A 16,573-nucleotide genomic window follows, 5' to 3' on the forward strand; every position below is an offset into this window, starting at 1 on the left:
TGGGTCAGGGACAATCCTGCTCCTACTGAGTTAACAGTTTTGCCAGCATGGGAGAGAAAGGGTAAAATTCAAGGGAAGATAGGAGATCTCCCAGAAGAAGAGAGAGAATGAGAAGGACGAAGAGAAAGAAAAGCATCAATTTACGTTAGTGAACAGAGAAATATTCAGAAAAAAATAATATAGGAGAGAAACTGGAGGGCAAGATAAAAGGATAATAAATTCTTGCCCACGTCTATTCACAGTAATAGGTTAGCACAGTGGTGAAACCAACGGTTATTTTATGTACTCAGAGAGAGTGGCATATCATGAACATTTTGTCATACATTGCCTGGTTAAGAAACTGGAAGGTATTCCTCCATGCCCCTTTTAATCCCAGTTGGCAGAGTCCCCTCTCCTCACCTGCACCCATTTGTAGAGTGAGAGATTGAGATTCAGCACAGAAATGACACAAACAGACTCTTCTCAAACAGTTTAATAGCAAATAAACAAAGGAAGATACCACACTTGGCATATACAAAATGACTTGGTGGTGTGTCTGTGCAATTAAAACAGCTTTAAGTTCCCCATCGGGACAAAAGAAAAAAAAAAACACACACGAAGGAAGAAAATTCCTTTAACACATACTCGCTCGTTCCAAACTTGTAACAAATCTTTTCATTTTTAAATCCACTACACAAACTCCGCGATCAGATTAGAAAAGCAACATGTGCTCCTCTGCTTTTAAACCATTAAAGTAAAATCCATAATTTTCTACAGAGTACAACACAATTTCACACAAGAAGACATTTTGTTTTGCAAATCAAAACAAGAAAAGGAACAGCTCAAACAAAGTAAAGAAAAGCATTTCTACAACTGAATCACGACTTCGAGTTGATTAAATCCTGTTACTGCAGAACAGACTCTACATTTGGTCATAGTGGCAAATTGTTTTCTTGTCACATTGTGAATCACTTTACATTGTTTTCTAGTAGAAAAGGCAAAAAACTGTACAAAACCCCTAGTGTTAAATACGTTTGTACCAATAAAAAAGCCCACAGGTTTGTCTCCAAAATGTAAATTTTCTTTTTTAAATTATTCACAAAAAGCAGCCAAAAATAAAAAAGGCAGCTGCTGCTCCACTGTCTCAAATCCATTAAAACCACCACAGAACAATTAAAACAACCAAAAGGAGAAAAGGAAGGAAAGGAAAGGAAAGGAACATCCAACGTTTGGCATTTTGATTTTCTCCAGAGATTTTTCCACAGGTTTCCCCAGAGTTCCTCATGGAACTGAATGCACATTGTATAGAAATGTATTGGCAAAATTACTCAATACACTGCGGGGCCTGAGCGCCCCAACTGACAGACGGCCTGATGCATTCAGACTGTGGGGCTAACAGCAGCCATCTCACAATCCTATCTCAAAATGAGTCCCCACCTTCTTCTCATACAGCCTCATCCCCCAAGTCCCAGATCTATAAATCACAGCCAAAAATAACATGTATTGAGAAGTAGTGAAATCCCAAGCCAACTCTGGAAGGGGAAAGAATAAATCGTCTCGTTCCCTTTTCACCACCCCAAGCCAGGAAATCAGACTCAGATCTTTCACTCTTTCCAACCTCTCTCCCCCTAGGATTTTACCTCATATGCTTTTCCCACACTGGGGTCCTTCACCAGCTCACCTCCCTTAGTGACTAGGGTCTCCCCGTAGCCACAGTCTTGCAGGTGCTTCCAAGTGCCAGTTTCTAGCCATGTAGTCTCACAGCAGATGGTTTGTAGGGTCAGGGGAAGCCAGATGCCCTTAGACTAGTAGCCTGTACTGCAGGGCAGGAACAGAAACTGCTTGACTCTTTACCCAATTAAAGACTAAACAAAAACTAAAAAAAAAGATCTTTATAGAGATTCCCCAGCTAAGGCCCCTGAGAAGAGGAGCTGGGGTTGGTACCCTGTTCAGGTAACAGCGTAAGAAGCTGTTTTATTGTGCTTGTCATTTGGAGTAAGAGCCAGCAGTTGCATGACCAGGCTTACAAAGGCCTTCTCTGGGATATTCTGAACACTCTACTGCCAGTGCTAACCTAGAGCCACTAAGCCTCCCTCCACCACTTCATTGACAGTGTTAAACTGGGGCTGAACCTCACAAAAATTATGCCCCAAATTATATAAAATAAAATTTAAGAATGTATGAAGGGAGCCCCAGTTCTCCGGGATTTTAGAAGCAGAATTACTGCAACGATCCCTCACTTACCTGCTTCCAATCTATCCTGGTCTACCAAAACTCCTACTAGAACAATGCAACCAACCCTCCTCCTGGGAGCCTCTGACAGCTGTGGAGATGTAACAAGGCCCAGATGCTGTGTCAGGCAGACAGTCCAAGTGCACAGGTAGATGCTTCGGGTGGCATCTGATCAGAAATTTGTCACACCAAAAAACAATTTAAAAGTATACCTTTGAAACCCAGTAAATTGCTCAGTTTTTGCACAAACTATAGAAAACAGAGAGGTGAAGGTGATATATTTGAGGGTGTGAAGAAAACAGCAGGAAACATGCACTATCTGAATTTGGAAGAATAAAACTAAAACAATCACATTTTGCTGAAGAGATTGTAGTTACAAAAACAAAACAAAAACAAAACAAGCATGCTCGGGTTTAACAAAATACAACATCAACTTTGATCAAATTTTCACTGCAGACAAAGGCTGATAACTACACAGGAAAGGAAAAAACAGTAAGTGCCAGGGCAAAAATGCCGCTACAATCAGGAGAATATAGTTCAAGTGTTTTGTGCTGATGCCACTCAAGTCAGAGTTTGAACTCATAAAAATACAAGCTATTTCCTCAAGCACAGAAACCATTTCAGCAAAATGTGACCAGAAGCCTCCTGAAAGGCTAAGTCGCATTATTCAATTGACTTTTTCTTCAGATTTTTGTTTTTAAAACTAAGCACACAGAAAAAACTAAGCCGAGAAAGTGACTGGCTGTATGTTCACAGAAATACAAATACTCCACGCGGTATGCTAGCAAGGCTGCTCGGAAGATAATTACAAAGAGTCAGAATCACAAAATCAAGTGGTTATCTTACGAAGTTCTAGAAAAATAGAATTTTTTTTTTATATTCAAATGCAAGTTTAAATATTCTCCTTCAGCAGTCTTTCTAGCAAAACCAAATTTGGCAGCACACAAAAAAAACAAACCAAAACAAAAAACCAAAAACAAACCAAAAACAAAGAAAGAAACAAACGTAATAAAAATACACATCAGCGTCAAAGATCAACACAAGGTCAAAGGTGAGAGTTCAAGCATCAGAGAAGCTGAAGAGACAAGGATTTGGACGATGTACTTGAACGCCACATCGACATGCTTTAGGCACAACGATGAACAAACGGCAGGAATCTAGAAAAAAACAAACCAGAAAGAGGGAGACCCACTGAGTTACACAGAGCAGTACATCCAAACAAGGAGAGAGAGAACAGGAATGGGCACTGTACAATGAGACCTCTTGGGGAGGGGAGTTGACAGGGAGGGCAGCACATGCTAACGATGGACAAGTAAAAGTCAAAGTACATGGAGGACACCAAGTAAACATCAAAATGCCAGAAATAAAATGGAAGCAGAGGCCTGGATTTCCCTTTGGACACTGGTTTTGTGGGACAGCTGTGCATTCACCTTTGCCCCATGCCCAGTGTCCCTGCTAGCTCTGCTTGCGAGAAAGACAACAGAGCAAGCCCCACCCCAGGAGCCCACCTCCAAAGATACAGCTCCAGGATTAACACCCAACTCACAGAAATTCAGACAGCAAGAGACAGGACGGAGGACACAGGGGTGATTCACAGGTGATTTGACAGTTGAGACCTTTTTATGTCTAATCAAGGGAAATGTTTAGGTAGTGGTAGCTCAGGAAATCCGTGCTCTTTGCTTCAGCTCCAGTCCCTTCCCATCCCTTAGGAACCCACAAAAGGGAGGGTTGGTTGATTTTAGAACCAAATGAAAAGATTGTACAAGACACATAAGCGGAACCAAAAACCCCACACAATAGAGAAGAATTCCTTAAGACTTGTCCTAGCTGAGCCCTTTTCACACTATTATACCTGGGCAGAAATTTTCCTTTCCCAACTCTTTCAACAGAAAGCCCTCTGCACTCTGATTTGTGAGAAGGGGATTCTGGGCACTGAGAAACTCTACAGTCACTGTTGCCAGTTTGGAAAACTGGGAAGTATTTTGCCTGAACCTTTCTTGAGCAGAGTTTTCAGATCTGATGGGATCCCTACCAAGGGATGCTAACAGCTTTGCTGTCTTCTTGCGGCCACCAAACTGCAAAAGAGAGGGAGCCTTTTAGAGTGAACGTGGAATGTAGAGGAGAAAGGGAGGTATCTTTTAGGATTCCACTTTACACCCAGTTGTGGTGCCATGTTCTTCAGAGTCTCTCAAAACTGCTTAAGGGTTGCTAGTGAGTGATGTGAAGCTTTCAGTATCCCTATGAGTGAACTTGATGATTCCCCAGAACATGCAGCTAGCTCGAGGAGTTCAAGGACCCTTCTCTGAATAATGGGGCAACAAAAACATGTTGCCACAGGCTGGCTAGCATTGGTGGTTTGGGTTTTCTCCCCATGCTTACCCTTCCAAAGACAACTGAGCAAGGAGACTGAGTGAAACCTCAACTAGCAAGAGACACTGCAACATTAAACATGATTTCTATAGTTCTAGCAGGTTTTTAGGTGCTTGGCAAACAGCTACAAGAACCAGGTCTCTGCCCCAAAGAGCTTACAATCCAGAAAGGCAAAGTATCAGTGGAGAAATGGAGCATGGGAAAGAACAAAAGCTAAGGGTTCAAATGACATTTAGCAGACATCGTGGGAATTCCTTGTGTGGTTTTGTCTTTTTTTTTTTGGTAGATATTTTCAAATGTCTTCTCTGTCAACAACTTTGAGGGAAAGACTAGGATTCATTAGAGGCCTTTTGGAAAAAGTGTCTAAAGGAGAGACTTGGATGAAAGACTGGAGGGGTGGCAGGTTGAGGCACATAATGACATAAGGAAAGGGAGACAGTTATTTCTGTGTCCTTGTTTCTCTCTCACGGTGGTGGTCGATAACATTATACTGAAATTTTTCTGCATTCTATATTTTATACTTTGTAACATTTCTGCTTAGTGATCCACAACATCCTTATATTTGTCTGTTTGCATCAGAAAAATCCAAATGTACACTGTGGGCATCTGCACTCTTGATTTGTAATTTTTTAGCTATGACATTGCTCAGGTGAAATAGTCATGTAAAACAGTGTTTCACTGAGCTGTTTTTAGATTGCTGCTGATTATCTGTTTTATTTCAGGAGGAAGTCAGTGGGTTCACAAGTATGCAGAATTCTCTCTCCCCTTCTATAGAGATATCAACAAATGGAATTGCCTGAGTTAATTCTGCCATGCAGGCAGGCAAGTTTCTAATATATATTTTACTGTCCAGGTTAAGGGCTTTTTATTTAAGGATTTAATTGTCTGGGTGGAATTTCCCATGGTGATAATTGTATTTTCCAGATAGATTTTACTTGTTTGATCTATTATCTCATCATTAAAACATAAAATATTTCCAAAAATTGTTTCAGACTCTTTTGGAAAGTTCTAAGCCTAAGCAAAATGAGGGTTGATTTTAATGAATATGTATCAAAAGCATTTTCTAATAAATGCAGGCTCTGCATATTGGTAAGATAACTAAGCTGTAAGGAGACATCTAATTTTAGACTCTGTTATTTAGGTGCTGAAGAATCTAATCAGAATAGGTTTGCTACAGCTGTAGATATTAAACAGTATCAGCCTAAGCCCAATCTCAGTCTTACCTAATTCTTTCCTCTTAATATGGGATGCCAAGTAGAATCAAATGTCTTCTGAAAGTCGCAAAGCAGGCAAATACTTCCCCCTTGTTTCTATGAAGCAGATTGCTATTTACAAGAATCTGCAGAGTATATACATGCAGTCTGGAGTTCTGTGGTTCAACAGAAATCATACTGGATTCTGTTGTAGAATCTCTTTGGAAAAATCCAGATTCTTTAGATTATGAGCATACAAAATACTTTGCCCATTTGGCTACTTAAGCAAATCCTTCTGTAGTTATTTGAACTGAGTCAACTCTTATGCTAATATCAATGTAACATTAAGACGTTTCAGAGAAGTGCATAGATTATAATCAACCTAAATATTTTGCAATAGCTTCCAATATTTAAATATTTCAGAATGGGTCAAGTCTGTCCCAAATAATTATGCCAGTTTCATTTACGTAAATTCTTTTCTTCTCCCTTCCAGTCTCATCTTTAATAGTCTTTGGTAGCATACAAAGTTTTTGTTCTGGAGACAGTTTCTCATTTGGATTATTTCTAAAGAGTAGTTCGAAGTGATTTTACCTGACTTTTGTCACAAGAGGCTGCTAATTCAGAGTCTGCTTTTATGTTTAGTCAATTTATTCCAATGGTCCTCAAAACAGCTGACTGATTTGATTTGCAATAGAATGAGAGCGATTAAAAAAATACAGGATTTCCTGCCAAAAAGTGAGGAAGAAAACTCTGTTCAAATCTGGAAGGAATGAAGGAAGAGAGAGAAATCCCTAGTCTGTAGCAGCTGCCACCAAGCAGAAATTAATACACTTATTTTTATACAAGCAGTTGCACTGCGCAGTAAAAAACCTCCACCAGTCAAAGACTTGATGCATTTATTAACTTTGGCACCACATGCCTGGACACACAAATAGACTGAATGAAGCTGAAGCAGACAAACATTTAGGGTCCAATCTTTAGCTGGTATAAATTAGTGTAGCTCAATTAAATTAAATGGAATTGCATCAATTCAGAGATATTGGGCATCAGGCCCTTAGAATTTAACCTGCATAGATCTGCATTGGCAATACTTGCATTATAGTCATGCCAGTAAGGCACAAGAGCTAGCCCAGGTTAGGCTTCTAGTAAAGATAATCACATTATCTGGGAAGAGTCATAGGGCTAAATTCATCCCTGACATAAGTGGGTGAATCTTCCACTTAAATCAATGGAAGTTACACCTGTCTACAACAAGGCTGAGTTTGGTCAGTACAGGATGCAAAGGCTAAAGATACTAAATACAGGACAACTGTAATGACTTCTTAAAGGAACAGGCCCATGTCTGGGGTCAATGGAGCAAGGGTCTCAGCAGCATGTAGCGTACTATAAAAGAGTGACTGTAGAGACCACAGAGTACAGCTATCCCCTCCACTGATTCACAGCATTAATCCTTCCTCATTTAGCAGTTAGTCAGCCTGAAAACAGGCCACTGAAAATCAGTAGTTTCAATCATGCACATAATTGTATGTGTAAAACAATCACTTCAGGATTCTACAAAACCCTGGCCTTTTTTTCCCCAGTGAAATAATTTAAGTAATAAATATTCTCCACCCTGGAGTGGTATAAAACTTCTATAAAAATAGAAACAACATTCTTGGTTACAGCAGATCATGCTTGGAGCGGTTGCTCTCAATCATGATCTCTCTTCTTTTTGTCATTTTTTTTTTTTTTGCAAAGTATATTTATAAAATAATCCCATTATGACCTTAGAGGCCTTAACACTCCAACACGTTCTTCTCAGAAAACCAGGACACATCTCTCCCAGTGCACAGAATTCAAGTGTACATGGTTCACCTAAATGTATGTATGTATGTATGTTTATAGACAGAACCAAATAGTCAACATGAAAGGGTACCATATGCCAGCATAAATGGGAAATTTGGCAGTCTGTGCTTTTTGTCACCACAATATTCTCTGTATAATACTGACAATTTCTCCTACCCATCTGCCAGCACTACAGACAGGTTGGCACCAAAACACTATTTGAGTTTCAAACTCATCAACAGAAAGGGCATTTTACACTGGTGCTCTAATGCTATGGGTCAGGCCTTGTATTTGTGAGGTTTAAGAGTCCAGGGGACCCAGTCCCTGGATATGCCTGACTTTCCCCATGGACCGTAACAGAGTATCTGTAAACACAGGCAGATTCTAAACAACATTTCAGGGGCTTATGGCTCCTCTTGCTAGAGTAGAGAAGGAAGTAAACACCCTGTGTCTGACCCCACCTGCTTCCTACTTAGGAGCCAGCTCCCAAACACAGGATTGCAATGTTACTTGGTGGGCTGAGGAAAAGCATCAACCCAAACTGGGAACATAAAGGCGAAGAGGAAATGGAGAAAATATGAGGTAAATGGAATCTCTATTAAAGATATACAGAAACTGTAAACTTCCCATGTGACAGAGGTGGATTTTGGTGGTTAGAGCAATAGCCTCTACTGTGACTCCTTGATGTGCTTCAGGCCAGAGTCTCAAAGGAGCTTTGAGCCTTCTAAAATCAGTGTATACTAAGGCCCCTGTAATACATTCTTTGCACATTTGTGAATTTGCCAATATGTGTGTTCAAGAGGGGAGTGTCTGCTCTTCCTTCAACATACTGGGTGATAGCCACTGCCAAAGGCAGAATAAGACTGGGTGGTTCAAGGGTCTGCTCTAGTACACTCAACACTTTAAAGGAAAACTGCAGTGTAAAAAGTAAATCTAATTTCTATACCAAATCACATCACAGAATTACTAATGAACAGGAAATTGCCTTTGGAAAAGAGTATGACTGTGGAAACAGTTCCCACTTGGATATGCAAGGCAGCAGAAACCTCAGAACATGTCAAGTATGATGTATTATTTGTTGTCAATTTAATGGTTTAACAATACATAATTAGCACTTAGACTGTGCTTAGTGAGTATTAATTCAAAGACCTGTGAGATGGGCATTATTGTCATTATACAAATGGAAAACTAAAGTGCAGGGATGGGAAGAGATTTGACCAAGGTGACACAGAAAGTCTGTGGCAGACTTGGGATAAGAACTCAGGAGTTCCTGGCTTCCAGCCCCAAATTTATTCCTCCAGACTACAGTGCCTCTCTAAACCCTAGCACAATTCCCAGCGGATCAGTCAAGAATAAGATTTCCTAAACACTGGGAAATTCAATTAATATGTAACTCTAGATGGACTATGAGGTTTTCTGGGCAGGGAGAGTGTCTAAATTTTTTTTTAAAAAGTGCTGTGTATATTCACAGTGCAACAATAAATACCACTTTATATAGCAAAATAATGACTGCAGTTTTCCTTTAACTCATTAACCTCTTTGCTCTTCTAGATTTTTCACCTGCTCTAGAGACAGATTCAGCTAGGAAATTCCCACAGAAGACATTTAACTAAGGAAATATGAGCGCATGGGGCATGGCAAAGGCTACATGAGGTCTGCTCCATACCCATCTCAAGGTGGTTCTCCCTTCCCTCCTTTCTTTTCCTCAATGCTGTCTGATGTCAGTCCTGCTCCTCCTCCTTCCCTCTTGTGTCGTGTCAGTTCTGCTGCTCTTTCTATACTTCCCCATTCCCCGCCCCCCACAAGGTAGCTGGCATTGGTCCTTCTCAACGCACACTGGATACAAACACAGCAAACTTCAAATAAGGAAAAACAACAACAACAAAAAAACACCTCAGTGATATGGCACCTAAAATCCAAAGTAAAATACTGGAAACAAAATCACAAACTTGTCCTCCATCCGAAGCAGAAATCCCAGCGGATGCTGCAGCTGAGTCTTCAGGGGGAAGATGTGCCAGCTAGAATGGCATGGATCAGCATCCAGGACTGTAAAAACACAGCCTTAGGACTTCGAATCACTAAGTGCGTTCCTCCCCAACTTACCAGAAGATCCTTCTCCCTCCAGTCCCAGAGGGGAGGGGCGCTCAGTATGGCTTGCTGTCATTCTTAGAGCGCTTGAGCTGTACTTTCAGACGCTTCATGCCGATTTGAAAGCCGTTCATTGACTGGATGGCAGCCTGCGCAGAGACAGGATTGTCATAACTTACAAAACCTGGGAAAAGGAAAAATACATAATTATAGCATGCTCAGATCCCAAACAGACAAGTGGATAAGACCCTCTGCTCCAAGAGCTGCATGCACCCAGGTTATCTCAAGGTAAACAAGTTTGCATGAAGTGCCATTTTCAAAAGCTCATAACTTCACTAGATCACTCAGGCCCTTCTCAAAGGCTCCTGGCCAAACTGCAGCTTTCTACCACAAGCCACTTTGGCACAAGAGCTGTTGTTTAAAAAAATAAAAAGTAGCACTACAATTAAAAAAAAAAAAAAAAACCAGACAGGGAAAGGTTTTTCCACCAGTCTCCTCAGATTCAAACATAGCTTACTCAAACTTCACAAAAAATCACCCCAGGGGAGAGACCAGACTTGGAAATTTTCAGTCCAAAAGATGAAAACTTTGGAAAGTTATAAATAATTACAAACAGGAGCTCAGCATGGAAATTCTTATGTAACTTTAACTATAGCTATTGACCATGTTCCAGTTATGAGAACAAAAACTGATCTATTGGGCATAACTGAAACCTAGCTGATAACTCTTGTAACAGGAATGTCAGTATAGGCAAGGTAAAAGGGGAAGAAAAATGGCGTTGTATGTTAGAAATATTTACATGCTGAGACACTATGATTAGACAAACAGTAAGTATGTTGGTAAAATTCTTTGAATAGGGCCACAATGAGAAACAGTGGGCATTTGTTAGAGACCCCTAAGAGTAGAGACTAGGAAGGTGAAATGAGACAGCTTTCAGGGTACCTGGGACCACAGGATACTGTACTCAGAAAGGCTTAACTACAGAGATCTCCACTGGGTAACAAATACACCTAGCATGTTTCAAAGAGGTTCATTAGTTATTCAGAGAAAAACTTCACGATCATAAAAGTACAGATTCCAACCAGTGGGGAAGATGCCTTGGAGGACCACAGTATAGAGCAGGGGTAGGCAACCTATGGCATGCCTGCCAAAGGCAGCACGCGAGCTGATTTTCAGTGGCACTCACGCTGCCGGGGTCCTGGCCACCAGTCTGGGGGGCTCTGCATTTTAATTCAATTTTAAATGAAGCTTCTTTAACATTTTAAAAACCTTATTTACTTTATATACAACAATAGTTTAGTTATATATTATAGACTTATAGAAAGAGACCTTCTAAAAACATTAAAATGTATTACTGACACGCGAAACCTTAAATTAGAGTGAATAAATGAAGACTCGGCACACTGCTTCTGAAAGGTTGCCGAGCCCTGGTATAGAGGAACTGACAGGGAATGCCAGAATCCAGCAGTATAAAGGGACTAGATCTCAGAAAGAAGTCTAGTAAGCTGTAAATGAGAGGAAGCGTTAAAATCCACCAACATGGAACATGGCTGGGTAATTGAAAAACATGATACTTAAGGCAAAAGAGACTATAACTTTGTTTAAAAAATAATATAAAGTAAAAGCAGCAGCCAGGGTGGTTTCTTGAGCAATTATGTGCAATCTGAATTCAAAATAAACAAAGTACTTGGAAAAGGAAAAAAGAGGGAGGCAAAGAAAGAAGTTTACAAAAGTTAATTAAAGCTGTAAATGGACAGGGAGAAGTAAGGGGAGCCAAAACATAGAATGAAATATACTAACCAGGGGGACTAAGGAGAATAAAAATTTTCTTACAGATATATAATCAGAGTAAGTAGTCCTTGGGAGAAACTAAGTGTATTAAGAAGTGAGAAAGGAGATGAAAATTACCCTAAAATAGCCAAGATAATTCACTCCTTTTTAAAAAGTTTGCCTTAGAAAAACATTAACAAGTAAGAAAAATTGGGAAGTAAGAAAGATATATAGCAACAGATACTGACTAAAAAAATAAGGGAATACTAAGAAAATGTGAAATACTTGTTAGCGGGGTCAGATTAAGTGCATCCAAGGATTTAGCGGAACTAACAAAAAATTATCAAACCACTCACTTAGTTTAAAGTATTACAGGTAACTGGGGAGAGATGAGAGAAAATAAACATAGTTCCAATCTTCAAAAAAATTAAATAAGAGGCATCCTACTAATTAGCTTCCTGTCAAGTCTAAAATTCTATCCCTACTAAAATAATAGAATATTAAAAGAAAAAACATCGCTAAACATTTAGAGGATAATGGTGCCATAAACAACAAAAACAGAACAGTAGATTTTCAAAACACAAATCTTGCCAGACAAACTTGTTTGGCTCTTTTAATAGGATTACAAAATTAGTTGACGGAAGTGCAGTTTTAGATATCTATTTTTATCAAGCAGACATTTTAATCAAAATGAATTAAAATAACTTGAATATGAACAACAACATGCACAGAACACTAGCTGGCTGAAAATATTAAAGTACTGAGTTGGGGAAATATATCATGGAGTACCACAAGGAATCTGCTAGTTCTGGACTTGCTAAACATCTTTGCTCATGATGTAGAACAGAGAGCAACTAGGACATTATTGATCTGGAAGGAGATAGAAATACTAGTGAAGACAAAGGAAAATACAAAAGGGATATAGAGAGGATAAATATGTGGGCAGAAAACAACAAAATGTGATAGCTTGGGATAATGCAGATAAACATATCCTTGGAAAAATAACCAAAATCACAGTAATTGAAAAGAGAGGGAAAAACCAGGGAAGCAGTACTATTATGAGAGACTCAACAGCACTGGGGGACATGAAATTAGACACAAGTTTCCAAAGCAAAAATGACCAGTGCAAATTTTGGGTTGCATACTACAGTCATCAAAGTGCAGGGAAAGAGTACTACCATTCCCTAAGGTTCTGGTATGACCATGCACCTCATTTTACCAGAAAAAATATTGACAAATTATCAGGAGTTCAGAAACAAGAAAAATGATTAGAGAACTTCTAAGGAAAAAGTCAACAGAACTATACACAAAAAGCACCATGTTAAGATTGCAGAGTTAAAATGACCATGAATTAGGATACAGAACAATTAAGGTTCCAACAACGATTTATTTGACCATACTGTACATCCTGCATGTTTTATGGAATATGTTTAAAGATACAGTTTATATTAATCTCTATACATTTAACTACGAAAAGAAGAATGGAAAACAGTATGTGTGTTCAGTTTAGTTGAGTTATCGTTGCTGGTGGAATCTTAACCTTAGTATTTCCTGGCTTTGTTATTTTAACACTGCAAGCTCAAATTTGCGTAATTGTAGGGTTGTTTTTTAAGAAAAATGGCAAATACTAAACAGCTTTGCTTAATAGTGTTAGACTTCATACAATCCAAATTAGGCTTTGAAATTTAATCCAGGTAATACCCAGATATCAGAGTGATTGGCATGGTATAAAAAAGCCACAAAAGAAATTGCCTCCTTAGCTGCTGCTATTTATTTGATTGGAGGAAATATTTTGCAAGTTGAGTTAACAGGAGAGCATTACACTTGTTTACACTGGAGAGCTGGATGAAAAAGCAGTGTATGTAGATTGTTGTAGAAATACCTTGAGACTGCAACATCCATTAAGCTTTTTTCACACCCACACTGCTCTAGTCTCTATTATTAAGGCAGGATCTGAAAAAAATTTGCTGTGCATATTTCAGTGAGATGTTCACAATCTCTCTCTGCAGATTTTCCCAGGGCCCTGCTCAGGACAAGCACACAGAACATGCAGCGATGCCACAAAATGAGCAAGGCTCTATTATGTTCTATGTAGACTTAAGCATGCTTAGTATCATCTGCTAAGAAGCAATAATATTTTCTTCCAAATCTAAGCTGCAGCAACTTCTGAGGGAAGGCTTTCCCCCACACTTGGAACTTCAACCACTTGTCCTGCAGTTCTGTTCAAAATCAGGATTTTCCAAAGAACCACATTCTCTGCCCCGTTCTACATAGGAAAAGTGGTTCCATCTCAATTAAAGCTTTAAGGAGTTTGGCTGAACTTTAAAAATATCCCCTTCAGATAGAGACCAAGTATTGGTAATTTCAGTATGAGATGAATGTTTCACAAAGATATGTTTGATAAGACAAGAAATTATAATGGAAGCTATATTGCAACCTTAATAATGTATGTAGGTAGAATCCACTATTGCTTGGCTAACCAATAATGGTCAGGATGGTACCATAACAACAGTCTGCAGATTTTTCAAGTTGTAAACACTAATGATGATGAATAATTTAGGGCAGTACATTGTGGCATAACTAGGAGTAATGGGATGAAAATTTTTAAAACGGAAAATTCAAGGTGAATATCAGGAAAACCTTCCAGATAGTGAACTGTATTAGGCTGTGAAATAATCTCTTAATGGAAATGAAGTAACACACATCACTTGCTTAAAACGAGACTGGACAAAGCACCAGAGAAGAGACTGTGAGGAACAATCTGTCATTTGCACCAGCAGGATCAGCTACAGTTATCCCAATATGCAAAGGAGGCCCAGTGGATAACAGGATTGAGGATTCTACTATAAGTAGGGCCCTACCAAATTCACAGTCCATTTTGATCAATTTCACTGCCGGAGGGTTTTTAAACTGGTCAATTTCACATTTCAGGTGTTTACATCTGAAATTTCACAGTATTGTAGCAATGGGGGTCCCAACTGTAAAGGTACCCAGAAGTGGGTTTGATTCCCCCCCCACAACCTCTCTCAGAGCTGCCATGCAAGGGAAGGACAAGTCCTGTATCTCTTCAGTCCAGGAGGGACTTACAGCTGGGAACTCCCTGGTTGGGGATGCTTCCAGGAGTAGGGGGAGGCACTCGGAGGTGGGTCTGATCTCACCCCTGCCCCCAGTTGCCATGCAAGGGAAAGAGAAGTCCTATTGCTTCTCAACCCAGCAGGGAGGTGCAGCTAGGAGCCCCCCTAGCTGGGGTGCTCCCAGGAGCAAGGTGATATTGGACCCACCCCACAAGTCTCCGCCAGCTGAAGGAACCTCTGGGGCTAGAGCTTCCTGCACCAGGGGGAGGCACTCTGAGGTGGGTCTGATCTTCCTCTGAGAGCAAGAGTGGCCATGGAGGGGAAGGACAAGTCCTCTCCATCCCCCCAGCCAGGACTTGCAGCTGGGAACCCCTTAAAAGGGGCACTCCCAGCTGCAAGGGGGAGATTAGATTTCTTGGGGAAGGACTTATTTCACATTCCATGACATGTTTTTTCACAGCTGTGAAATTGGTAGGGTCCTAACTATAAGAGTTGTCCACACCCACATTATTCCAGCATCACCTCAGGCTACTGGGGTCTGAAGGTCAGGGCTTTCCTAGACAGACTGACTACTGAGGTCAAAGAATAAAGAAAAATACCTCTGCCTATCTGACCACTGTATGCAACTGTCTGCCATCCCTTCATGAAAACTTCCACCCAACTTATTTTCTCCCAGAGAATGGCAGTGATCTATCTTATCATTCTTCACCCCCTGCTACTGACAGTGACTGGAACCAACATACCAAAACACTTGCTTAGATTGGTCTGCTTGTCAATGAAAACCTTGGCGGAGACGACATTCCCAAATGGCATGAACATCTGCAGCAGGTCCTGGTCCCCAAACTCCTGGGGGAGGTGGTAGATGAACAGATTGGCTCCCTCTGGACCTTCAAAACATCCATCGATTAGAAACACAAATTCAGCAAAAGCATGGGAGGTCGAGCCTTAATCTCAAAGCAGAGACCCAAGAGCTGTTCAATATAATTAACTCTGCCCTCTTCTCCCTGAGAAAGCAATAAACCGGACCATCTTGATTTCAAAATAAGGCAACATGGTCTGTTGCCAGCATCAAATATTAATGTGATTTTAGCTCCTTCCCCACTGTCTCTTCTCTGATTACTATACTTCCGGCCATCACACTGAAGTCAACATTGGCTCAGCACCACAGATCACCTTGTTTGCTGCTGCATGGGAGACCTATGGGTATGAATCAGCCCAGGGTGCTGACTAAAACAAAACAGGTACTTATGCCAAGTCTGCAGCATGAGGAAACCAGTCATATTGAATATAAAGACTAAAATGCTCCTGATATCCTGTATATTGGCAATGCCCTAAAACTCTCAGGTCTTGTTCCTTGCCTCTAAGTCAATCTTCCTCCTCATTGCACCTGCTGCCCACATCACAGTCCCATAGTCCACAGTCTTTCATTCTACATGCTAAATTAATTCAGAATCTGAAGTGTCAAAATACCAGCAACAGGGACTGTTCAGGGTAGTAACAAAAGGAAGAAATACATGCAATAAACTTAAATTAAGAAAAGAAATATCCCTGATAGTGACACGTATCAGGCTGTGGCAACACCTCCCCGCAAAGGAATGTTTAAAACTGAACAAAGCACCAGAGAAATCATCTATATGGCACAATTCTGCAGTGGTCCCCCTGAATAGAGGAACTATAAGAGAATTTTCACTCCAGCTTCTGTGATTCTAGGAAGGCAAATGCTGTGCATGTGGTATGTGCATAAGCTCAGGGCTTACTCTTCCTCAAACCCCACTCAAGTCCTCAGCATAACTTCCCACCTACCTTCTTTTTGACTTCCTGCTGCACCAATACTCTGTTGTGTTAACAGACTCTGGCTGTAGAGAGTGGGCAATGCGGCAGCAGCATATTGCTGAATCCCAGAGTACGCCTGAGTGAGGGCCTCCATTGTGCTACCCGTGCCATTTGAGAGGCCACCGCTGCCAAGTCCACCATTTAAGGCTGCCATCCCTATGCAAGAAAAGTGAAATGAAGATTTAATAATTGAGCGGTGTGTCTGAGCCA

The 16,573-nt window shown here is 40.4% G+C and overlaps 1 protein-coding gene across 5 annotated transcripts in view; it reads right to left on the reverse strand.

The window, feature by feature from the left end:
• Nucleotides 1-457: 457 nt before the first annotated feature.
• Nucleotides 458-16,573, reverse strand: part of CELF1 (CUGBP Elav-like family member 1) — a 90,686-nt gene continuing 74,570 nt past the window's right edge. For 3 of the 5 annotated variants that reach the window (XM_050953523.1, XM_050953522.1, XM_050953521.1), the window contains exons 11-13: nt 16,334-16,519; nt 15,274-15,417; nt 458-9,870 (exon numbers count right to left, since the gene is read on the reverse strand). In XM_050953523.1, coding sequence (XP_050809480.1) covers nt 9,743-9,870; nt 15,274-15,417; nt 16,334-16,519 — 458 coding nt within the window. In that variant the 3' untranslated portion in view covers nt 458-9,742. The remainder of the gene's footprint in view (nt 9,871-15,273; nt 15,418-16,333; nt 16,520-16,573) is intronic. The other 2 variants (XM_050953519.1, XM_050953520.1) reach the window with 2 other exon arrangements.

This window comes from Gopherus flavomarginatus, chromosome 5, assembly GCF_025201925.1.
Source record: "Gopherus flavomarginatus isolate rGopFla2 chromosome 5, rGopFla2.mat.asm, whole genome shotgun sequence".
NCBI lineage: Eukaryota > Metazoa > Chordata > Testudines > Testudinidae > Gopherus > Gopherus flavomarginatus.